At 52.9% G+C, this 24,322-nt stretch overlaps 2 protein-coding genes and 1 long non-coding RNA gene across 10 annotated transcripts in view; 2 read left to right on the top strand and 1 right to left on the bottom strand.

Annotated features, from left to right (window-relative positions):
• Positions 1–18,238, top strand: part of CUL1 (cullin 1) — a 106,494-nt gene extending 88,256 nt beyond the window's left edge. For 2 of the 3 annotated variants that reach the window (XM_040471679.1, XM_040471678.1), the window contains exons 10-22: positions 4,657–4,764; positions 4,858–4,964; positions 7,385–7,433; positions 7,804–7,935; positions 9,068–9,185; positions 10,303–10,379; positions 10,809–10,940; positions 11,808–11,912; positions 15,364–15,411; positions 15,491–15,573; positions 16,065–16,170; positions 16,704–16,817; positions 17,714–18,238. In XM_040471679.1, coding sequence (XP_040327613.1) covers positions 4,657–4,764; positions 4,858–4,964; positions 7,385–7,433; positions 7,804–7,935; positions 9,068–9,185; positions 10,303–10,379; positions 10,809–10,940; positions 11,808–11,912; positions 15,364–15,411; positions 15,491–15,573; positions 16,065–16,170; positions 16,704–16,817; positions 17,714–17,794 — 1,260 coding nt within the window. In that variant the 3' untranslated portion in view covers positions 17,795–18,238. The remainder of the gene's footprint in view (positions 1–4,656; positions 4,765–4,857; positions 4,965–7,384; positions 7,434–7,803; positions 7,936–9,067; positions 9,186–10,302; positions 10,380–10,808; positions 10,941–11,807; positions 11,913–15,363; positions 15,412–15,490; positions 15,574–16,064; positions 16,171–16,703; positions 16,818–17,713) is intronic. The other variant, XM_040471680.1, reaches the window with a different exon arrangement.
• A 1,942-nt stretch (positions 18,239–20,180) lies between these two features.
• LOC121028155 (uncharacterized) lies at positions 20,181–22,980 on the top strand. Its single transcript, XR_005789098.1, has 2 exons — positions 20,181–20,716; positions 20,833–22,980. It is a non-coding gene; the product is annotated as an uncharacterized LOC121028155 (long non-coding RNA).
• The window catches only part of EZH2 (enhancer of zeste 2 polycomb repressive complex 2 subunit), a 64,916-nt gene continuing 63,450 nt past the window's right edge, over positions 22,857–24,322 (bottom strand). For all 6 annotated transcript variants that reach the window (XM_040471682.1, XM_040471684.1, XM_040471681.1 and 3 more), the window contains one exon: positions 22,857–23,185. In XM_040471682.1, the coding sequence (XP_040327616.1) occupies positions 23,125–23,185 (61 nt within the window). In that variant the 3' untranslated portion in view covers positions 22,857–23,124. The remainder of the gene's footprint in view (positions 23,186–24,322) is intronic.

Raw genomic sequence — 24,322 nt, 5'->3', positions numbered from 1 at the left:
CTGGCCTGGAGAGCACCACCTTACGTACCTGAAGTGGTGAGGGTGAGCCTCTCGAGCCTGTCACCCCCCAGCGTACCTCTTTGGGCGGCGTTAGAACGTTAGGGTCACAGGTGATCCTGAGAAGTCCTACCATATACCAGCTCTCCGTGAGACGATGCCCTCAGACCTCAGCTGCTGTGTGTGCGGTGCTGCTTTAAGGAAGATGGGAGACGGGAAAGTGGAAGTGAGGCTCCATATGTTTCTTTTGGTGAAATTGGTCTTTAGGATTATTTTTTTAGTGGTTGTGTATGGGATAAAAGGTAGTATTTCAGTCATGATCATCCTGGTTTCTGATCCAGCCGTTTAAGAAGAGTTGGTGAGTGCCACTACCCTGTATGCTTCTAAGCAAGGTGGACACGGTCCCGGCAGGCTTCTTCGAGCTTACGCCCGGCAGGAGAGGCCGCCAGTAGCAGGGACTCGCAAGGGGGGGGTTCAGGTGTCGCGTGTAACAGGAGGCCTGCTCTGTCCTGCCAGTTCCGAGAGCTTCCCCGAGGAAGTATTTGAGGCCAGTGGAGGAGCTGAAGCTAACTAATAAGCAGGGGGTCCTAGACAGAGCGAAGCCCCTCAGTGAGCATAAACATGGCCCATTCTGAGAACCCAGAAGTCTGGTACGACTTGAGAAGAAGGGAAGGTGGCACAGGGAAAGTAAAAGGGCAGGCACCGGCTGGCCAGGCCAGGAGACCTTGAAAGCCATGTTAATGACACTGCCTTAGTCCTGGGGGCAAGAGGAAAGCAGGTCATGGTGGTAACAAACGCGAAATCGATACAATCAGATTTTTATTTTCTAAACGATCTGTATCGTATAAAAGAGAGCTTAAAAGGAAGAAGAGTGTGAGTGTATGGCTAGGCCTATTTGGGTGGTCAAACGGAAGATGGCATGGGTTGGTGAGGCTGGGGGTGGGGAGAAGAAGGCCTTAGGAACTTAGACTCTGTGAGGTACCGGTGTTTGTGCCCGATCATTGTTGATGCCGGATGATGGGTTCATGGAGTGTATTTTACTATTCTTTGTAATTTTGCAGAGATTTGAATTTGTCTACAATAAAACATTGAAAGAAAGGAAATGGAAAGAGATCCAGAAGAGAGGCAGGTTCAGGGCAGAGACCGGGTCAGCTCTGACGTGTAGAGTTTGGGAACCCCATGAAACAGCCAAGGGCAAGTAGTGTGAGCTGAGTGGGGAAGTCTGGTCTGGGCTAGAAATAAATGTGACCGTCACTGGCATAATAAAGACAAGTGAGATCATGTAGGAGTTGGGTGACATCCCTCAGGGACGAGCCCTGAGAGGTGTCGTGTTTCTTACGCGGAAAGCCCTCATGTACTGTCCAGTAAACAGGTGGTCATAAATCAAAGCAGTTACTACTCTGTTAATTTCTTTAAACACCAAAAGTTTGCAGGTTTCATGAAAAACATGCATTTGTTCTAGCTGCTCTGTCCTCTCTCCTCGCCTCTGTTGCGATGCGGTGGCCTCGGAAGCACCTCCTGTTCGCTCTGTATGACCCTGTGCGTTTCTGTCTTCGTCCGTTCTTGCCAAGTTCCCAAGCAGCTTCTCTCAGGACTTCAGATTCCCAAGGCTGATGCTTCATACTTTACCCTCTGTGGGTTCCTGTCAGACCCTCATTTCTCACCAGCGAGACTGCTGGCTGGGTCTCCTCCTGTAGTAGAAAGAAGCTTGGAATCGGAGTCCGAAGCCTTCTGTGTCCTAGGGGAGGATAGGTCTCGTTGGTCTTTCCATGGGGGAGTTCCTTGCTGGCAGTCAGTGGGACATTGATGTTTTTCCAAATTCTGAATCTGAGAAAAATCGTTAAAGATCTCAGGAAAAGAGAGAACAGCATCATTCTCCTCCAGGCGTGATGGTCCACACAGATACGTTCCTGGTTCGGAAGAGCCCACTAATGGCAGGGGTAGGGGGTGCTTACGGAGTCGGGGAGGTTAAGGCGGACGGCTCTGGGAACCATGGTGATGCACATGCCGGAGAAGCAACGGTCTGAAGGATCTTCTTTGTGGGTGATGCCAGGTTACAAATGGGTGTGCGCTCCCCTCTTACAAATAAAATACGTGTTAGTATGTTTATATAACATACTTCACGTAAATCCTTTTGAGTGGTGGTCCAAGAAACAGCACACGTTGGAGGCACAGTAAGTGCTTACGTTGGCAGTTTTGACATGTGATTCTCTGTAATGCTGTTGACCTTAACCTTGAATGTTACCTCATTCAAATACTACCCATCGATACTTACTGGCATTCTCCAGTGCTTGAATACTCACTGTAGGTTCAGGTTCTTTGTAAATGCTTTTAACAGAAGAAATGCAAAGGAAAAACACGTGCATGTTGTGAGGTCGTTTGACATGAAATCAGAAAGCAATCTCAAACCCAAATGAGCAAAACGCAATATCCATTTCAGTGGCAAACCCAAGATTAAGTCAGGCAGACAGTATTTTTGTTGTTAAAAGAAGAAATGAGTTTATACGAAATAAGATGTATGCCAATTGGAAGATGCCTTCGGAGGCAGTTGTGGGTTAAACCCTGAGGGCAAAATGGGAGACATTTTTCCACATCTGGAATAGTTACCATGAAACAAGATTATCTGATGGGGCAGTCAATGCTGTGTTGTAACATTTTAAGGTAGATAATTTTTAGATCTTACATATATTTTAGATTTAGATATAGATTTTACATATATTTTAGGTAATTTTCATTTGGCAGTTATTTTGTGTTCCCTTTTAACATTTTCTCTTACTAAATGTCTTATCAGGTAGAGGCCACTTTACATGTTGTTGACGTTATAGTCTTGTCACAGTGTATTCATAGTAAGAATAAACTTTGCATTTTTATTATATATTATTTTTTAACAGAGGACCTGTGAAACTCTTAGTCCAACCCTATCACAGGAAAACGATTTGATCTCAGTGCTTTCTCATTATTTTTTTTAAAAACATTATAAGATGGGGGCGCCTGGGTAGCTCATTCGGTTGAGCATCTGACTTCGGCCTAGGTCATGATCTTGCAGTTCGTGGGTCTGAGCCCCCCGTCGGGCTCGCTGCTGTCAGCCTATCAGTACAGAGCCCACTTTGGACCCTCTGTCCCCTTCTCTCTGCCCCACTGCCACTTGCACTGTGCCCCAAATAAATAAATATACATATTTTTAAAGTGTTACAAGATACAGAATAATTAAATTTGGAGAATTCTGGTTTCTCATCCCTGAATCCTGAGAATTCCTATGTGTCAGAAATTTGCAGTCACCTGCCACCATTTAAGCACCCCACCCTCGGGCCTCCTGTTTGTGAAGGGCCAGCCTCCGGTGCCCTCCTGGCACAAGCCATCTGTCCATGGTGCTGCCTGTCCGCACCACCCCTCCTCCGACTGGTCCCGGTCCTCCAGGCCTTGTCCCTTCTCAGGGCCGTGGAGATGCCGGCTCGGGAGTCAGGCTGCTTGGGGTCCGGCCTGACTGCCATCCCTAAAGCCCTTGGCCAGATGCCTGACTGACTTAGTTTTTTCACCTGTCGAGTGGGAATGCAGGCAACACTGACCTCATAGTGCGGTTGTGACTGTCCCCTTGTGGGACTTGGCACCACGACTTGCAGTGAGACCCCAGCATCAGCCGTTCTGTGGTTATCACTGAGGCTGGTCTCCATTGTGTCCCTGTCCCCACCCTCCCCTCCGTCTTCCCCACCCTCCTGTCTTCCTTGTGTGTCATTCCCAGGGCCTTTCCTGTGGCTCATCTTTCCATTGCATTCCTGTTACTTGTTTCTTTGTCCAGAGCTCCCACGTGCCCACCCTGCCGAGTCCAACCCCCCCCCCCCCCCCCCCGCCCCGAAACATGCCCTGCCTATCTCCTGGGCCCTGGCCTGTCCCATCCAGTCCTGCGATGTGGTGGCGTGTGTGAGTCAGACCTTCTTCTCCGCCTCGTCTGACTCTCACACCCTTGCCCGCAATTCCTCCGACCTTTAACCCTATGCTGTTCTCACATCTGCCCAGCCAAGTGCAGGATAACCGGCTGATTACTGAGCTTACTGGCTGATCGGTTCGCCCAGCAAAGTCCAGAATTTGAATTTTTAACAGCAGCAAAAATGGGCTAAGCAGACTATCACTTTGAGAAATTTTGTTTTCTGTGCTCCTTTCGAATTTTCAAATAATTTGAGAAGTCACTTTTATTTTATTTATTTTTTTTTTCAAACGTTTATTTATTTTTGGGACAGAGAGAGACAGAGCATGAACGGGGGAGGGGCAGAGAGAGAGGGAGACACAGAATCGGAAACAGGCTCCAGGCTCTGAGCCATCAGCCCAGAGCCCGACACGGGGCTCGAACTCACGGACCACGAGATCGTGACCTGGCTGAAGTCGGACGCTTAACCGACTGCGCCACCCAGGCGCCCTGAGAAATCACTTTTATACAAAGCTTGAAATCAGTATTTAATTTCAAGTATGGGAATGTATTTTATTTTGTATCTGTAAACAAAATGCCTTATGTGTTTTGATGATGGAACCAGAACTATTACTTAGTCTTATTTGTTGGCATCTTTGAAGCAATTTCTAAACCTTATGGAATATTTTATAGTAGCTCATTAATATACCATTTAATCCCCAGTAACCAGCTTTTGTTTCTGTTTTCCCCCACTGGAGGACCCCAAGATGTATGTACAGACAGTGTTGGATGTTCACAAAAAATACAATGCCCTGGTGATGTCGGCGTTCAACAATGATGCTGGTTTCGTGGCTGCACTTGACAAGGTGGGTGTGTCAGAAGGAGTCTCTCCTGCGATGCAGGTGGCGGGGGCGGGGGGGGGGTGCGTGGCCTCTGACCGTGTTTTGTGTGCTCCACAGGCCTGTGGTCGCTTCATCAACAACAACGCAGTTACCAAAATGGCCCAGTCGTCCAGTAAATCCCCCGAGTTGCTGGCTCGATACTGCGACTCCTTGTTGAAGAAAAGGTATTAAGTGACATTGTGTTTTATTCTTAGTAAATCTATTTAAACTCTCAGCTTATATATGAGGAATTAAACTTTATATTACGTTTTACTTCTGTTGTAATTTTTGTACCTTTGAGAAAATACTTCAAACCTAATACATCTTCCTTGTCTCTTTGAAAGATACTTCAAGTCCTATAATCTAGGCCCAGTTCATTTTTTTTTAATGTCACCGTTGGGTTGGCTTTGAGAACTGCAAGCAGTGTGGCCCCTTTAGCTGAATCCACTTCCGTGGGCTGGCCGAGCGGTGGTTACAAGGGCGGAAAGGACGCGGGAAGTCAGCGTCTCTCTTGTGCTCCCCGTTTCTCTGGGCCCAGCTCGCTTGTGTTTCCGGGCGAGGCTGCTTTGGGAGCTCCCACTGGCCGTTCCTGACACTAGACTCAGCGCTACTGTGGCACTTGTGTTGTCGTGTGCGCTTCTAACGTTGATCTTCGCTTAATGAGTTTGTTTTATTGCCATTCTCTGTTTTCTCTCTGTTTTTTAAGTTTATGTATGTACATAATCTCTACACCTCACATGGGGCTCCAACTCATGACCCTGAGCTCAAGGGTGGTGGGCTCTTCGACTGAGCCAGCCAGGGGCCCCTCATGCTCTTTGTATTTCAGCCGCCAGGTTTCTCACCTGCTCTTCTTCCTGCTCAGGGTGTGTGTGTGTGTGTGTGTGTGTGTGTGTGTGTGTGTGTGCGCGCGCGTGCGTGTGCGTGTGTGCAGGTGTAGTGAGAGCTAGAAGCACGACCGGCGTGGGTCTCTCTGTGCCTTGTGCTTCCAGCATTCCGGGTTTTGTGCGTCTGTTTGGGTGTTCTTAGCTTCTCGTTTCTCGTTCACTTGGACGGCTCCTCTCGGTTCGGAAGCGCTCAAGGCTTGTCTCACTTTTCCAGAGATCTCTCGGCAAATGCTGCCGCAGGCGTTGTCCACGCTTCCACACGGTCCTGGTTTTGATGTTAACGTACTAGCTCTCACGAGCTTGCGTAGCCCCCTTGCGAAAAGACGGAGAACGCCTGCCCGTACCGAGAAAAACACTGCGAACAAGTCTCTCCTAGAGTAGAGTCGGGGAAATCTTAAGTCAAATGTTAGCAAGCTAAATTTATCAGGGAACTAAGAATAATTCTCCAGAACACAGTAGCTTTCTAGTGATGGCTCAGTGGTGGCAAATTTAACGTAACTTACTGTGTTAACGACTGTGTGGTCTTCCTGACAGACATGGGGAAACCTTTGATGAGGTCACTAGCTAGCTCTTGAACTTTGCCAGAAAGCCATTTCCCCAAGGCCAGCGAGAATGGAGTATTCGGGGGGGTTTCCTCTGTTTCTTGCAGTGCTGGTCAGTGTAGTATTTAGCAGTTGTAGTCAGATCCGTGCAGGTATTCTTTCCAGGAATAAACATGGACTTCACATTGGAATGCCTCTTCTGACCTGCTGTTAACTTTTTTTTTCTTTAGGCTATTACATAAAAATCTTCAGTGTTTTTTAATTACATGTTTTAGTAGGCCCTCATTTCGTTTGGTGGCACTTGTCCCTTTTATGCATTGCCTTTTCCTAAGGGGCCCTCATCAAGTCTCTTGCTATGTTGTTGTAATTGAGGCTGGGGCAGCAGACAGACGACAGGCCGCTGGGAGCACCACGTCCGTGAGCACACGCTCCTCTCGAGTGAAGGGGGCTCAGAAGAGAGGCTCTCCCGCAGGGGGCAGTGGCCCCAGCCTGGCCCTGTGAAGAGGGGGGCTGGGTTTTCTGAGCCACGTGTTCTTAGGTAGAGGCACCTCTCCAGAGCTTGGTTGGTGGCTGGATCATTCGATGTAAATTTATGGGGAATCTGTCTATGAGGGACTCGTAGACCCTGAAAAATTGCATTTACCCTGAAGTAACCTTTCAGTTAATACTTGTTCATAGAATAGAATGAATCAGTCGGTTGTTAAAGACAACTCTCTGTTGTGTAGACATAACCCCAGAGGAAGGTGGTGCTTTAGTGCTTGAGATCCTTTCATTATCTTTAATGTTTAGGCCACTCAAAAACTAAATGCCTGTTTCATTTTTTTCAAAGTTAGAGCATATTGTAGAAGGCCTTCGGCTTTTATTTATTTGTATTTAAATAGGTTGTCTGAAAGGAAAACTTGAATGTCTGGGGGAGCTTTTTATAAGTGTCTTCCGTTGCTTTTCATCTTGGATGTCGATTATTTTGTAAGCGGGTTCTCCCGCGATAGTTTCAGCGTAAGATCGCCACGCAGCTGTAGGTAAGACAACTTTGCCTCCGTCTTCACGCGTTCACCTGGACAGAACTGAGTGTTCGAGTGTTCACAGCCACATTCTGTTGTGTTAGCCGAATGGTGCTTGCTCGTTAACAACTGTTGGCTGATCTGTTTGAAAACAGTATGCCTTCTTTTTACATTTCAGTTCCAAGAACCCAGAAGAAGCAGAGCTAGAAGACACGCTCAACCAAGTGGTAAGGCGCTTGCTAACGCACCATTCCCGGTAGCCGTTTCTCTGCAGCTTTTAAGGTTATTGGTCCAGGGTGTCTGGAATGTGAAAAGTCATTGGGTCATTTATTTTGCTTTGAATCTGTGGTTTTACTCCCTAAACTGAGTCGTGAATTTTAGCATTTGTACTTTCCTCATTAGTGCCGAGTCTAGACCAAGTTAATGTGGTTTCAGCAGTTGACAAAAATATTTCAAGACTACGGGTGGTATTTGTAGCCGTCGTAAACGTTGGCACACAGGCCGGACAAAACAAAGCACGCATGTCAGCTGCCGGCGTGTGTTCGGTGACTGTGGCTTTTCATTGCACTAAGTGTGCTCTCTCGGTGACTTCACTAGATGGTGGTCTTCAAGTATATAGAGGATAAAGACGTGTTCCAGAAATTCTATGCAAAGATGCTGGCCAAAAGACTCGTACATCAGAACAGTGCCAGTGATGATGCCGAAGCAAGCATGATCTCTAAACTAAAGGTAAATTTCATCATTTCCAGAAAAAAAAAAGTTTTTAAATCGCTGTGAAAGATTTTCATTGTCCCAGGTTGTCGTCGGTGGCCTGTAGCTAATGGAGTTCGAACGGCACGGGCTGTCCTGGGCCCCGCATGCTTTGCTGACCATCCGCCCCGCCCTCGGGGGCCCCTCGGTTCCGTTGGCCGGGCTGTGCCGCACTGGCCACCAGAGCGCCAGCTGGTTCCCACCCCCCCCCCCCCCGTCTCCCCCCGAACTGCTCCAGTGGCTCGGCCCACACGTGTGTTGGGTCGACTTTGAGTTGGCGGGTGTTTTGTTTTGCTCCGGGTTTAGTTCACATCCTCAGTGGTCGCATCCTCAGGAGGACAGAAGGCATCGGACTCCACCGTTGAGCACCTGTTTTGTCATTCAGCCACCTCTGCCCTCTGCCTGCTCTTGTTTCGGTGCCTCCTGGCCTGCCAGGCGCTGTCACGTGTCTGAGACCTGAAATTACTGTTGTATGGGTAGCTAATTCTGCTCAAGCTGACGTAACAAAATACCACAGACTAGAGGCTGGAACCACCCAGGTCTATCCTCCCAGTTCTGGAGGCAGGGAAGACCAAGGTCGAGGGGCCGGCTGAGTCCGTTTCTGGTGAGGACTCTCTTCCCAACCTGGTGACGGCCACCTTCTCGCCGTGTCCTCACGTGGCAGGCAGAGAGCACCCTGGTCCCTTGTTACATGGGCGCTGATCCCATCACGAGGATCCCGTCCTCGTGACTCCATCTAAACATAATCATTTCCTCATGACCCCGCCTCCAGATACCATCACACTGGGGGTTAGGGCTTTAGCGCCGGAGTTTGGGGGGCACACGTGTCAGCTGATAACAGTGGGTAAGAGTAGTAAACAAAGTATGTCCTCCTCGCATTCCGTTAGAGATCCTTGCTCTTAGGTGCTCAGATGATACTTATTGTGTGAATAGTAGCCTCCTGGTTTGAATCTGCACATACTGATGCTGTGAGATGTGGTTCAGTGTCACTAGCTTCAGAAGTCATTTTCTACGGTTAAGCCTATGTCGTGTGTGATTTCCATCAGATTCCCTTATATACACTTCTGTTTCTAATAGAAATTAATGAGACGGTTGTCTGGGTTCATTTCAGCAAGCTTGTGGTTTTGAATATACCTCTAAACTTCAGCGGATGTTTCAAGACATTGGTGTGAGCAAAGATTTGAATGAGCAGTTCAAAAAGCACCTGACGAACTCAGAACCGCTAGACTGTGAGTACCCACGTGTTTATGAGCTGCTTTTACAGGCACTGTTCTTCGGGAAGTCCGTGCCCTATGTGGCAGGCGACAGAGATGACAGAGTGTTACGTGAGGGTGGTCGGTGCTTTATCAGGGATTCAGGGATGGACAGACAGCAAGTGCCACCTCCCAGATGGTCTTCCTGAGTCGCGTGTGAGCCTAGGAGATGACCGGCCTCTCCCAGGGGACCCAGGGCTGAGCCCTGGGCTTTTCCACTTGCTGGCGTGGCCACCCCACCTGGGATATCTGCCAGCTCAGGGCCCCACACGGTTTAATACTTCATAAATTTCTTTAACCTTAGTTGGGATCAGTTCTTGCTTTTTTTTTTTTTTTTTTTTTTTTTTTTTTTTTTTGGGTGAATTATAAGAGACTGACTTGGTGTATAGATTACAGAGTCAAACTAACCAAAGACTCCATGGCTCCCGATCACTATGGTGCCAGGACTCGCTCCCAGGGCCGCACCCGCCCCCCGTCAGGTCTGCTCTGGGGGATGTTGGCGGACGATGCAGACATCATTACTTGTTAATGTTGTCTTTTCACATGAAAAATGGGAATTTCATTTCTCCCCAAAGCTGAAGCGCTATTCCACTGTTAAACTTGGCAGTTCTGCCAGTGAGCTCGTCAGCTATTGGTACTGATGAGACTTTTGTTCTGATTTAGTTTGTGTTACGTGTAGTGTTGGGGGGGCGGTGGTGTCGGCAGTAGTGGGCGTACAGGAAACACACCGAAGGTAGCTGTTCACGTCTAGGGGTTTTGCTTCCTGAGTTGCGGCTGCCGCGGTGTCCGTGCCCGGCGAGCTGGGGGCGCCTGAGCGGACCCCAGGCCAGCAGGGCGCTGACGCACAGGAAGCGGGGCGGGCATCTGATGTCGTAGCTCTGAGGAAAAGAGTTTCTGGCTCTTTGACCTTTCACTAATTTTCACGGAGTAAAATCATTTAACTGAAATACATCCGGTTCTTAATTTCCTACTGAAGCAGAGTGTTTTCATGCGGTGTGTTTCTTTTAATACAAAGCAGTCCACGTTTATTTGAACGGCAGCATCTTTCAGTGTGTGGGACTAACCGTGTTCCTGCCTTTTCATCCCACCTCAGTGGACTTCAGCATCCAGGTGCTAAGCTCTGGGTCGTGGCCCTTCCAGCAGTCCTGCACGTTCGCCTTGCCGTCAGAGGTGAGGGCGGCTCCGTCTCGTGTTCTGCTAGTGCCCGGCGGAACGCAAAGGGCGGCCTTGGCCGCGAGCCCACGGCGAGTGCGCGGCGGGCAGGGCGGGGTGTCCAGAGGCCGGCCTCCTCTGCGCCAGCCCACACGGCCCGCGAGCTGGCTCGCGGACACGGAGCCTCGTCGGTGCTCTGCCGAACCCCGTGGCGGTGGCCGCCTGCCTGACCGTCAGAGTGCGTTTCCGCGTTCTCCTCTCGTGCCTCAACCAGTGTGCCTTGCAAGAGTCACACCCCCCACCCCCACCCCCACCCCCCGCCGCTCGGGTTTCACGTTTATGTAGTGAGCGTTTTGTACCGTACGTTTGGAGGTGTGTTTATGTGGAAGTGCTGACTACGGACTGGGGTAAGATACGTATTCCACACAGTGCTATCCTTTTATCCAGCTGGAACGCAGTTATCAGCGATTCACAGCTTTTTACGCTAGCCGTCACAGTGGCAGAAAACTGACCTGGCTGTATCAGCTGTCCAAAGGAGAATTGGTAACCAACTGCTTCAAAAATCGATACACTTTGCAGGTAAGATCACCCTCTGTTTCAGAATATAATTTTTTTAGTCTAAATGAGGATAAGACAAGTTGTAGAAATCGGAATCCGGTGATTCGTGCGTCAGAATCTAGGGTTGAGCTTCCGGCAAAGTGCGGTTCTCAGAGTCAGAGGAGTTTGGACGCTTTCCCGCTGAGGGGCAGGTGATACACCGATGCCTCAGTTTTATTCTCCATAAAATGGGGGTGCCAGTGCTTATACCTTGGAAGTGACGTGAAGATTAAGTAAAACAATGTGTTTAATAAGCATTTGGCACAGATCCTGCCCGATGCACACCGCGTAGTTCAAAAAGCCAGAGTTTCCTGTACTGAATTATGACGATAGCCCTTTTCCTTTGGCAAAGCAGTTTCCTGCTAATATTGACCCTCGGTGCTCTCGGCAGCACCGACTACTAAGTGGTAAGAACTGCTAGACTCCCGTTTCAGTTCTACGGGAGAGGCTGAGGCCCGGGGTAACTGGAGCGGCCTCCTCGTGATCCCGGTGTATATGTGGCAGAGGGAAGATGTCCGTTAGGGTCTCTTCCCCTAAAGAGGATTTGTGTGTTTTACGCGTGCTTATGTAAATGAGTGTGGATGCATAAATAGTGTGTATTTGCATAGACAAAACATCTTAGAAGAAAGTTCCAAATTATTTTAACCTTCGAAAGGCGGTAAGTGACGTCTTTCGGGAGAGCGGTGCATCGCGGTGGAGCTGTGACACTTTATGTTCTCTTTTAAATAGACCTGCTGTTGTGCGTGTTTTGCGAGAATTTGTTTCATACGTAACTTCTTCAGCCTTAAGCTGTGTATTTTTGGAGGCTTTTCCACGCATTTAAATTCCGTTTCTCTTTCTCTTATATGGGGGGCCTCGAAGGCATCCACCTTCCAGATGGCGATCCTGCTTCAGTACAACACAGAAGACGCGTATGCTGTGCAGCAGCTGACTGACAGCACTCAGATCAAAATGGTACCTTCCCGTTACTTGGCCCCTGTGACGTGTCCAGTTCCCGTCTCCTCTTGTGAGCGTTGAAGGGAGGGGGTGGGGAGACGGCGCGGAGGTCTCTGATTTCACACGGATGCACATGACCTGCTTTCGCACGTTCGTTTAACCCAGCGTTAACCCTCTTCCCAGCTAAGCTTTTCCTTGGAGGCTTAAACGTCGCTTGATTACAGTGTCTTTCTTCTTGTTTATTGGCCGTATTTTTTATTGAGCTGTATTTCACGTACATAAAATTCAGCATCTTAAAGTAGACAGTTGAGTGTTTATTCACAAGGTCGTATAGCCACCATCGCTGTCTTGATTCCCGAACACACCTGTCATCCCGAAGAGAGACCCGTTAGCCGTTAGCAGGAACTACCCTCTGCTCCTCTCCTCAGCCGCTGAGCCCCATTAACTTACTTCCTGTCTCTCCGGATTTGCCCGCTCTGGGCTCTTCACGATAATGGCGTCAGAGCGTGTGTGCCTTTGACTTGGCATGTTTCCAGGGTTTCTCCACGTGATGGCGTGTATGTTTCATTCTGTTACCGGCTGAAATACGTTCCAGCGTCTGCGTGGACCACGTTATGTTGACCCCCTCATCAGTTGGTGGGCCTTGGGGTTGTTTCTACGTGTGGTTATTGGGAATAACAATGCTCTGCGCATTCACGTGCGCGTCTCTGTAAGAACCTGTTTTCAGTTTTCTTGGGTGGATGCCAAGGACTGGAACGTTCGAGTCGTGACAGATTTAACTTCCGAGCCACTGCCAGGCACCAGTTCACGTGCACACCACCAGCAGCATGGGAGGGCCCCCCGACCCTGGCTTCCTTTCTTTACGGCTATTATGGCCTAGTGGGTATGACGTAGTTTGATTTGCAATCGTCGGTAGTTTGATTTGCATTTCTCCGACAGCTGATGACGTGTCTTTTCGTGTTCTTCCTGGCCGTTTATATCTATTCTTTGGAGAGATGTCTATTCAGACGCTCTGCCCATGCCCATTTTTTATTTGGGTTGCCCTTACCGTTGAGTTGTAAGAATTCCTTATGTATTGTGTACCCAGAGCCCCTTTTTCTTTTGTCGCGCATGCCTTTAGGGTCAGGGCTTAGGAGCCGGGGCCTGATTCAGGGTTAGAGACGTCTTTCCTGTTGATTGGGACTACCCTGTTGAAAATCAGATGGCCGTAGGTGAATGGGCTAATTTCTGGATTCTTCATTCTTTTCCGGTGATCTGTAGTTCTTTAATCCACAGTGCCTTGTTTGCGGTTATTTTGTAGCAAGTTTTGAAACAGAGACCTCCAGCTTTGTTCTTTGTCAGAATTGTGTTGGCTCCTCTGGGTCTCTTGCATTTCCATGTGAATTTCAGAATTAGCTGGTCTGTGTCCAAAAGAAGGCAGCTGTTGCTGTGATAGAGACGCATCAAAGCTTTGGGCTGCTTTGGGGGGTGCAAAGCTTTGAGGGGGTGTCCCCGTCCTGCCAGTGGGGGCCTTCCAGTCCGTGGTGTGAGCGGCTTTCTCTTTATGTAGGTTGTGTTCCATTCCTCTCACGTGTTTCAGTTGTGAGTGTGTAAGCCTGCGCTTTGGTTAAATTTATTCCTAAGTGTTGTGTTTGGTACTTTTGGAAACGAAATTGTTCATTTCTGGATATGGAAATATAATTGATTATTGCGTATTGATTTTATATGTTGCAACCTGGCTGAACTTTTTTTTTTTTTTTTTGAGGCTTCTTTAGGGGTTTCACAGTATCATGTCATCTGCAGATACAGCTAGTTTTACTTCTTCCTTTCCCTGTTTGGATGTCTTTTATTTTTTCTTCTTGCCTGATTGTTCTGGCTGGAATTTCCCACGCAGTGTTGACTAGAGATGGTGAGAACAGGCACCCTTGTCTTGTTCCTGACCTTGGGGGAAAGCTTCAGTTTGTTACCATTAAGGGTGACAATCGCTGTAGGTTTTTCTTAGATTCCCTTTATTGAAGAAGTTCCCTTCTAGTCTTGTTTTCTTTTAATCTTTCCATGATGAAAGAGTGTTGCATCTTGTTCAACTGCTTTTCCTGCTCTGTCGAGATAAAAATATGCTTTTTGTCTATTAATATGGTATATTATAGTCATTGCTTTTCTTACGTTGCCACCCTTGCCTTCTTGGGGTAAACCCCCCTTGGGCATGTATATGATATTCTTTATGTGCTGGGCTTGGTTTGCTAGTATTTTCTTGAGGAAGTTTACATCTACATTCATAGGAGTGTTATTGGTCTGTTGTTCTCTTGGGATGTTTTTGTCTGGTTTTGCTGACAGGGTAACACTGGCCTTATTGAATGTCACTTAGGGAAGTATTTATTTTTTAAGTTTGTTTATTTATTTTGAGAGAGAGCAAGCAGGGAAGGGACAGAGGAGAGGGAGAAGCCCAAGCAGGCTCCAGGGTGCCAGCGCAGAGCCCGATGTGGGGGCTCGAACTCACGAACCGTGAGATCATGACCTGAGCCGAAACCCAGAGCCAGACAGCAGAGCGACTGAGCCACCCAGGGGCCTCAGGAAAGTGTTTATTTTTTGATGATGCTTCAAGTCAGTCCAGAGTACATCTTCACATTCTAATGACAGAGTGAATTTGCCCCTTTGTGTGTAAGAGTCTGTCTCATCTCGTCAGGAGGGCTGGACTCAGGTGGAGGCTCAGGCCGCCCTCGGCCCTGCCCCACGGGGCTGACAGGGCCATTGGCCTTGGCCTCCGAGCTCAGCACTCCCCTGTCAGGTCAGGCTCGGAAGTGCGGCCTCTGGTGGCGGCGCCGTGGATGTGGCCGGCAGTGCCCCAGACCTGTGAATCTGAGCTGGTCACGTGACCAGAATGGGTGTCCGTGAAAGGCGGGGGGTGTTCCGTGCGCCAGGGTAGGAGGTATGGGGTGCGTCCGGGGGACTGAAGTTGGGCAGGTGGTGGTGTCCACGTCACGGGGTCACAGAGTTGAAGGAAGAGGAGGCCGAGACCCGCCACCTGCGTTTACAGGCGAGGAATCGGCCGGCGGCCCCGCGTGGCGCCTGGGGCTCCCCGCAGGAGGTGGAGGATGGGGTCGCCACCGCCGAGTCCCTCGCGTCCATGAGCAGCGTCCTCCGCCATCGTGCGGGAGCCCTCGGACGTTGCTTTTGTGGTGACCGTGTCCAGGATGGACGGATAGGTTCCTGTAGTGACGAGATCAGCGTGGCTTCTAACGTTTGTAACCGAATCGGCAGTTTTTACCACGAGGTGGTCAGAGCCACAGAGGGGTTGGCTTCCCTTTGACGAGTAGGCGCTGGCGGTAGTGACCTTAGGGGACCTCCTAGTCACCACCTCCTTCTCCCTGGGTACATTCTCCTGTCTGGGGGGGGACTCCTGTGTTCCTGCCAAAAATCAACTATGAGGTCGTGTGTGTGTGGTTTGTGTTGCAAAGAAAAATGCAACTTACCTTTTTCTCTTCAATTGCAGGACATTTTGGCACAAGTCCTACAGATTTTATTGAAGTCGAAGTTACTGGTATGTCTGTGCACGTTCCGTGTTGAGCTAGACAAGAGCCTTTTCCTGAGATGATGTGGTAACAGCTGTTGTCCTGTAGGTTCTGGAAGACGAGAACGCGAACGTTGATGAGGTGGAATTGAAGCCAGACACCTTAATCAAATTGTATCTCGGTTATAAAAAGTAAGGAAAATCTGCCAGGTGGATGGTCCTGGACCACAGACTCGTCCCCTCGCGTCCCTGTGGACAGAGGCTGGGCACGGCGTGGGCCTCGGTCGTCTGCCGCTTGCCTCCGGTTCCGTGTCTGGCGGTTTCTCCACTGGGCAAGCGTCCCCTTAAATGGCTGGCCGGGGACCTTTGGGCCTGTGTCTGTCCCAGTGCCTCGAGTTTGTCTCATTTGACGAAATTTGGGAGAGCGGACGGAGGCACCGGCTCTCCCGTGACACGGGTGGCCTGTTACCGGCCGGGCAGGAAGCCACCGAGTGGCGGCGGCCTGGGGCGTGCTGGGTTCGAGCTTCTCACAGAGGTGGAAACTACCTCGGGGGGCGGGGGGGCCGGCCAGTGGGACGCGGGGACGGGGCTCGGGTAGCAGAGGCTTCTTAAAGGTCACACACGGGCCTCGAGCACCTGTCCTTTAAAGCGACAGCGATCGGTCTCCTCCGTTTTCCCGGCAGTAAAAAGTTAAGGGTTAACATCAACGTGCCGATGAAAACCGAACAGAAGCAGGAACAAGAGACCACACACAAAAATATCGAGGAGGACCGCAAGCTGCTGATTCAGGTGACTTGGGGCCCACGCGGGGTCGTGGGGTGGCTGGGACTTGGGAGCGGGTGCGGGGACGGTGACGGGCCCCGAGTGGAGCAGAGGAAGGAAGCGGATGGACGCAGAGAACGTGGCGAGTTCGCGTCCGACGGGGCAGGGGAGGGGGTCACAGCGAGGCAGCTTCTGCGGCTCTGCAGACTCGTGTTTTCTCCCCACCCCCCACCCCATGCTCTATATAAAAATGAATTTTTTAATTGACATCCAAGTTAGCCGATAGTGCAACAGTGATCTCGGGACGTGTTTTCTCATTTTTAAAACACTCTGTAGTTGGGTGAAATTATTAAAACTGCCGAGGAGACCAAAGTATACCGTGTTTATTCTGTTAGAGTTGAAACATATATCCTGCCATGCGTGTGTGACCGTGTGTGAAATCGCAGTCCTCTGCGCGGACACGGCCCTCGGCGGCCCGTTTGCTAGTTGTCCCGAATGTTCCGGAACGGTTGTAACCGTGACGTGTCCCGGTTTTTCCTCCCCGGGTGACGGGTGACCAGGCGGCCATCGTGAGGATCATGAAGATGCGGAAGGTCTTGAAGCACCAGCAGCTGCTCGGAGAAGTGCTGACTCAGCTGTCCTCGAGGTTCAAGCCGCGGGTCCCAGTGATCAAGGTACAAGAGTCACACGGCAGAAGCTGCCCGTGTGTCGTTTTATGAGAGCAAGGTGTAACGAAAACGAGGCCGACGGCCCTTGGCGTATCCATACGTACTAGGTTTCTACAAAAGGAAATGGGCTTAAGCTTAAAACCTTTTATCGAAACACGTACACCGAGCGGTGCACGCGTCCTGAGTGTCCGGTTTGCTGATTTTCCCAGAGTAAATACACTTGTACACCAAGACCCAAATCGAGAGTTAGAAGGTGACCAGCGTTCCCGAAGCTTCCCCTCGCTGCCTCCCCCACATTGCCCCCTGTGGCCCGAATCTCGCTCCCACAGCAGTTCCGCCTCCCTCGGGACTCTGTGTAAACGACCTGTAGAGTTCCCGCTCGGCTGCGTCCCAGTTGTAGCCCGGCCACGGGGTGCTCCCCCTCGCTGTGTGAGCACCGGCTCCAGGGGCAGCCGCGGGCTTCTTCCAGGTAGCAAGTCCGAGGCGTCCTGAGACCGCTCGAGTCACCGGCAGCCGGTGCGGGGGCCCCGACAGTGGGGCGCTGGCTTGTTCAGGAGTCCCCACCGCCCCCCAGTCCCTGCCGGTGACTCAGGACAGAGCGACCGCGAGGTTCCCGCCCCGTGGCCTCCGCAGCACCCGGCCCGGGCGGCCCGGCGCCTGGGGTGCTGGGAGGCTGCGGCCCCGTGCCGGCCCTGAAGACACTCGGTCGCCTCAGCGAGGCCGTTAAGGAGACGGGCACTGAGGGGACTCCATTCGGGGACGCGGTGGATGGGCCGAATTGCCCTGACTGGGCTCTCGGTGGTGCAGGGGAGATCCCCGGTGAGGGTGGCCCATCTCTTCGGTAATATGTGTGGTTTTTTCCTCCTGTCAACGACTTCTCTCTTTTTTAAAATAATGCCCAGAAATGCATTGACATTCTGATCGAGAAGGAATATCTGGAGCGAGTTGATGGGGAAAAGGACACCTACAGTTACTTGGCTTAGCCCTTCCGGAAGGGTCTGCCTTTGCGAGCCGCAGCAGGTAGTTCCGGGCCGAGAGAAGAGCTCCATCCAGCTCGCAGCAGCCAGCCTGGCGCCGTCCGGACCTCCCTTTTTAAAACCGAGACCGAGGCTCCCACCGGCCGGTCTCAGACGAACATCAGAACTGCTCAGGATTGACACGTTTCAAGTCTGTAAATACGGACACCGACGCCATTTAACCTAATTTAAGAAGAGGGGCGTCACGCCCCGAGGGCTGCATGCTACCGCATTTAAACCAGTCCATTGGCTGCGAGGCCGACGGCCGCCGTCCTCGGGCATCGGCGTTGGCAGCACCCCCTTTGAGAGCAAGTCTCACGGACCCACGTGTAGTCTGCTATGAAAAACCATTTGTATAGTGTGTTTCATTTTTTAATGTGTGAAAATAAAGAGAATTAAAGAATTTCCGTACAGGTCGCATTTGGTTTTGTTTCAAGTCTTACTGATGTCTACGTGTAAATAAAAGACGTAATGATTGTGCGGATTTATAATCCCGTGTCTTCCTGTAGTCTAACAGGCTGCATCCTGTGGATTGAGACTCGAAGCTCTTAAAACTTGAAGGCCTCTTACAGTCTTTTCCCCCAGACGCTCCTGCTCATTTCTAGGACTTGCCGCAGGGACTGGAAGGCAACCGCCTGTTGATTCTGTTTGACGCTTGGGAGGACCCGGTGGGTTAATCCTGACGTCCTCACGTGGTGGAGAAACTGAGGCCAGAGGAAGGGGCGCGGCCCCAGCCTGGAGAGCCTGGCCCGGGACCTGGCCGCTCCCTCCTGGTTCCAGCCGGTTGTCTGCGCGCAGGGAGCAGCCGTTCGGGGTGAACTCGCCAGCTTTTCCTGGTAAGACCACCCGGCCCCCAACCGAGGAGAGTGGCCAGGCCGGTGGCCCAAGGCGAGCACCCCGGGGTGGGTGGGCCACACAGACGGAAGCTGTCGCTTCCAGGCGCCTCCTGGTAAGCGGAGGGGAGACCAGAGGCCCGGGGAGCGTGCCCTGCGCCCATCCGGTCGCGGGGGCCCCTCCGAGCTCTAGGCCACGCTCCCCCGGCTGAGTCACTTGCTAGTGAGCCCCTTCCGCAGTCCCTTTCTGGCTGAGGGACAGACGAACCCAGGAGGTGGTGGTGGAGACTCTCCCCGGGCCCTGCTGTGTCGTCGTTCTCGCGAACCCCACCTGACACCTCGTGGCCTGGAGCAAGCCCGCCCTGCACCCACCCTGGGTCAGGGTCACAAGCCAAAGAAGTGAGAGGGAAGTTCTCCCAGTTCCCTGGAACAATCTGGGCCTGACAGGTTAGTTTAAAAAGTTACATGGGGCGCCTGGGTGGCGCAGTCGGTTAAGCGTCCGACTTCAGCCAGGTCACGATCTCGCGGTCGTGAGTTCGAGCCCCACGTCAGGCTCTGGGCTGATGGCTCAGAGCCTGGAGCCTGTTTCCGATTCTGTCTCCCCCTCTCTCTCTGCCCCTCCCCCATTCATGCTCTGTCTCTGTCGCAAAAATAAAATAAACGTTGAAAAAAAATTTTTTTTAAAAGTTACAAGTTGGGGGCGCCTGGGTGGCTCAGTTAAGCAGCTCTGGTCATGATCTCAGGGTTCGTGAGTTCGAGCCCGGCCTCGGGCTCTGTGCTGACAGCTCGGAGCCCGGAACCCGCTTCGGATTCTGTGTGTGTCTCTCTCTCTGCCCCTCCCTCACTTGTACTTCATCTCTTCTCTCTCAAAAATTAAAGTTACAGGCCAAACGGGTTAACAGGTAGTAGCAGTGGAGACAGAGTCAGTCAGTTTCCACAGCGTCTTCAGCTTTTCCAGTTTTACAGACCCCACCCCCACCCCCCGCTTTGAAACCCAGGCGCCTTGACCCGCTCCGGGACACACGTGCTGCGCAACCACGGAGGCCCCCGTGCGAAGCTGTGTTGGAGCCCCGTTGAACGCGGGAAGCGACGTCAGGAGCCGGTGCCGGGTCTCCGGTCCCTCCGGGCTCGAGAGCACCCTTGGGTGTACGGCGGGACGCGCAGAGCGGCCGGCGAAGGGGCCCTGAGGGGCGGCCGAGTCCGGCGGCCCCCCACGTCTGCGCCCCGCCCCCGCCCCCCTCACGCCAGGCATGCGCCGTCTGGCGGGGGGGGCGGAGCCCCACGCGCTTTGCCTTCGTGTGCCCGCTGCCCTCCGGCTCCGGTGTGTGCTGATCCACCGCCTGTCTCCTACCAGGAATGGACGAGCGAAAGCGCGGTCGTCGGAAGCTGCTTCCGGGGAGACACCCGGCCGTCGCGAAGGGCACCGAGGAGAGAGAAGCCACCGGGCTGTCGGTCGAAGCACCACCACCGCGTTCCAGGCTGCGCGCCCAGGAGGGGGACGGACGAGGTAGGGCCGTGGTCCGCGGCCCGTGAGGGTAACGGGTTCGCCGGGGTTGGGGCCGCGGTCGGACGTGCCTGTGTAGACAGACCGCTGGCCCGTCGCTCGCCGGCGCCTTTGCGGGACAGCGGCCGGGAAGGTGGCGGGTACAGGCCCGAGCAGCACCGCCAAGGCGGGGGGGGGGGGGGCCACACCAGTAGGTACAGGAACGGGCACCTGCGGCCTAAACGGTTTCTGTTCGCTAGACGTCAACTCACGTGGATTTGAGTCTACACAAAAAGGCAACAGATGTTGCCACGGCCTGAGCATTACAAGGTGGCCGGTCTCCCTGCCGAACACCGGTATCTGACGTCCCTTTGAAAGAACTCGCGGTTTTACCACCCGCGGACGAAAACCCAAACGCGCTTGCCGGTCTCTGCACGGCCCCTCCCTTCCGAAGACCGCTGTCCCAGGAATCGCAGTAACGCGGCCGGCTGGGCGACTTCGTTTTATTCCCCGAACGTCAGCTTTCCGGCTCACGCCCTCGTCCGTGGCCGACCACACGCTGACCTGTCCCGAGTGAGCGTGGGCTCTTCTTAAGCCGCTTTATGGAGGTCCTGGTTCGTAAAAAGCTCTACCTACGCGATGTCTCAGACCGCTTCTGATACCCACCCTCCTGGAATCCGTTACCACAGGGGGCCGAGGTAGAAGCCATCATTCGCAGCGATTTCCGTGTCCGTGAAGGGCCCAAAGCTCCTAGACTTTTCAACCGAATACTCAGGTTCTTTGACAACGTTCACATGGGGAACCTGTCTCGATGACCTGTCTACGAGTGTAAGTCACACGATTCGTTGGTTCACGTGGGATTGAGGGCCTCTTGGGCAGAGGTGGGAGCCAGGACTCGAGTCACCGAATGGATACTGCCAAGGCCGGAGCCTGAATGAACCAAGACGATACGGAAAAGCAAGCAGCTTCTAGATGGATCGTAGTCTGCACGCTTTTGTAAGAAACCACTAAATCCGGACCGGAAAGCATTTTGACAAACCGGTTACTCACGGTGCCCTCAGATTTGCCTGGGCGTCCGTCTGTGGGCAAGGGGCCACCGCCTAGACGTGGATGTTGGGACCGTCGTCACCACCCTGGGGCACCTGCCTGGGGTTACGACCAGCGGCGGGGGGGAAGAGGTCAAGAAGGGACCACAGAAATTGGCCGGCAGGGCCACCTGTTGTCATGTCAGGCTGTCGTCATCCGTTCCAGCATCGGATGTTCCTAAACTGTCCGAAGCCTCTCTGTCCTGGTACAGCCGCTACCCACCTCCTAGTCCCCTCCGCCGGGGAGGCCCGCATCCGGCTTCCTCTCCGTGGGGGGTACGGCAGTGGGGGAGGCACACAATTTTTAAAGTTAGTTCTTCCCCCACGTTTTGGCTTCGTTACTGGGTATTTGAATACGTCATGTGTCTAGCCCTGTGCCCGCCTGCGCGTTACAAAGGCGAATCTAAAGCCGACTGGATCGGACGTAAGAGGCCCTTGCGACTGGGTGCGTGGCCGGCGTTTGTGCCGAGAGAACCGGTGTAGAGAGGACACCGGAGACGGGCGTTTTGGATGCGGGCACAAGAAGCTCACCGTGCTGTGCTCACAACTCCCTGCTCTCCACTAAACTCTTGTCTCGGCCACGGATCCGGGTGTCTGGAGCGTCGAGCGAGAACCTCCCTGGACTCCAGGCTCCGCTCCCAGCTGTTCACACACGGGGACGGGCTGGCGGCGGTCAACGGCAGGAAGGCTGTGGCCGGAAGAAGCTCCAGGCCTGTAGACCCCACTGGAGCGGTGGTCCCCGCGCTGTCCTCAATGGGCCCGCGTGTCCCCACGGGGGGCGGGGGGGGGCCGGGGGGCGGCGGCGGCTCCACTCACGGCGAGCATCCGGGGCGGGACGTAGCAGTGACAGAGTCCGTCCGCGACGGACCCCCAAGCGTGTGGCACCACTTCCCGGACACGGGGGTTGGGAGACCGCCTACCCCAGTGTCCTTCGGCACCAGACGTGGCAGAAATGAAAGCGCAGCACGGGAGGTTGGCGCGTCGGGCCAGGTTTTCTGGCCCCAAAGCGAAATGGCCAGTTAGCGCTCGAGTGAGGACCGGCGTTGCCAGGGCTGACGCGCCCACATGCGGCAGAGACCAGTCCCGTCGAGGTTTGCGTGGTTGGAAAGGGAAGATTTGATTAAGCTTCACACGAAATAGCATCACGCTGTGTAAATCCACAAAAATGTCCTCTAATTCCGGAAAAGGCAACTGGACCGCGCAGACCGATCACAGCTGTCATGACGAGTCCAAGGCAAGAGCCCTGCTTCCGGGACACTTGGAGGGGTTTACCGGCCTTTCTTTAAGACCTGACACCGGTCTGGTTGTTGCCCATCACCTTTCGTAGGCAGGAAAGCAATCTCCCGCCGCTTTGGGATTTCCGAACGGCCACCTCGTCCAGCTCCATGATTGTCTACACGGAGATTGAGGCTTCAAGGCCCCTGTGCGCCAGGCCGCTGGGACCCGCCCGCCCGGGCCCCAGGACGCCAGCTATCTTGTCATGTTATACGAAATAATAACTGGGCAAGTTAATACAGGTAATAAATAGCCTTTAAATCGGGACCCACAGAAAGACACCCCAGGATTTCAGGGTGAGTGTGCTGTCCCCTCCACGGACAACTCGGTACGATCAATGACGACACCAGGGAGAAGTTCAAGTATTCTTTTATTCAAAGTTGAAAAATGTACCATACTGCATTATTGCAAAAATTCACTGGTACAAAACACTTTGCAGCTGGTGAGAAGGCAATAAAAAGTTGATTTTTAAACTCATTACTATAAATTATTCTTACAGTACTTTGCAAATTCAGAATTTCAAACTGCATTTTATTCTTCTAAATTGCCCACAGTACTCGAGGTTCCTGAAGCTAAGGCAGCTGTTCCAGAAAGGAGGAGGGGGGGAGGAGGTAGCCGATGTCAAGGGATTTCCATTTCTCTCTCGATGCCCACGTACTTGAGGGCGTCGGCCTGGCTGTATCTGAAAGAGCATGAAAACGCCGTGACCTGAGAGCCAGCATGGGGGAGACCGGCCCCCACCTCGCCCGCCTCCCGCAGCGTGGGCAGAAACTCGCTTCTACTCTGAGAACCGGACAAGCCTGTTGGAACAGCCCCCACCCCCTGCCATCCCCGCGGGCCCGGGAAGGTGGGTCCGTGTCACCACGGCCGGGCCCGCACCAGACCAAACAGGAGCCCCAGCCTCCGCGTGAAGAACCTGGACCCAGGGGTCGGGACGCCCAAAACGGAGCGCCGTGGCTGCCGCGACCTCCCCGGGGCAGGGGTCCACTGGGGACCTGTCGGATGTGGTGCCGCAGGCCACCGTAGTAAGTGGCGACACGCGGCCCGGTTTTGCCGCCGCCGCACCCAAGAGCTGCGCTCCCCCGGGGGGGCGCGTATTTGGCCACAGGATGTAGTTTGCTCAACAGGCATCTGCTCGCATCTAAATAGGTTCTCGGCAATTTACCCCGCAGAGCCTGACGCCGTGTCCCCACCACCGGGGGCTGCGTGTCCTCCGCTCCCTGACGGCCCGCGGGACTTCCCACAGAAAGGACCCAGAGGTGACCAGGTAGGACGCTGGCCACCAGTGCCTTAACTGTTAAAATACTAAACACCGATGACACGGCGGGCGCTTCGGCCGTCGCAGGCAATGACCTCGCTCTAACTGCCCTGGGGGGAAACAGAACCTCTGCCAAAAGCGAGTGCATAAGGCTGCACGAAGGGCGAGGGTGAAAGTGGGCTTTCTCCACTCTTCATCATACAGGCATACCTCGTTTTATTGCGCTTCGCAAACATTACTTGTTTTTGGCGGGGGCGGGGACTGAAGGTTTGTGGCAGCCTTACGGCGAACAGGCCGGTGCCATCTTTCCGTGTCTGGCGCATTTGGCCATTCATGCATTATTTCAAACCTTCTCATGAACATCAGGCCCGTTCAGGTGACTGGTGACCTGGAAGTGACTGCCGGCACTGTCACGGGGCATCTCGAACTGCACCCATGTGGTGGGGGTGTCTAACGGCTACACATTACAGGTGGTCTGGCCTGGCCGCTCCCTTGCCTGGCCCTGCCCCCACCCCTCTCCCTCTGCTGGCGGGGGGGGGGGGGGGGGGAGTCCCTGAGATG

Source organism: Herpailurus yagouaroundi, unplaced genomic scaffold (assembly GCF_014898765.1).
Source record: "Herpailurus yagouaroundi ecotype Mexico unplaced genomic scaffold, PumYag 100, whole genome shotgun sequence".
Taxonomy (NCBI): Eukaryota; Metazoa; Chordata; class Mammalia; order Carnivora; family Felidae; genus Herpailurus; species Herpailurus yagouaroundi.
Note: the sequence above shows the minus strand (reverse complement) of the source record. Positions and strands in the feature narration are given on the sequence as shown.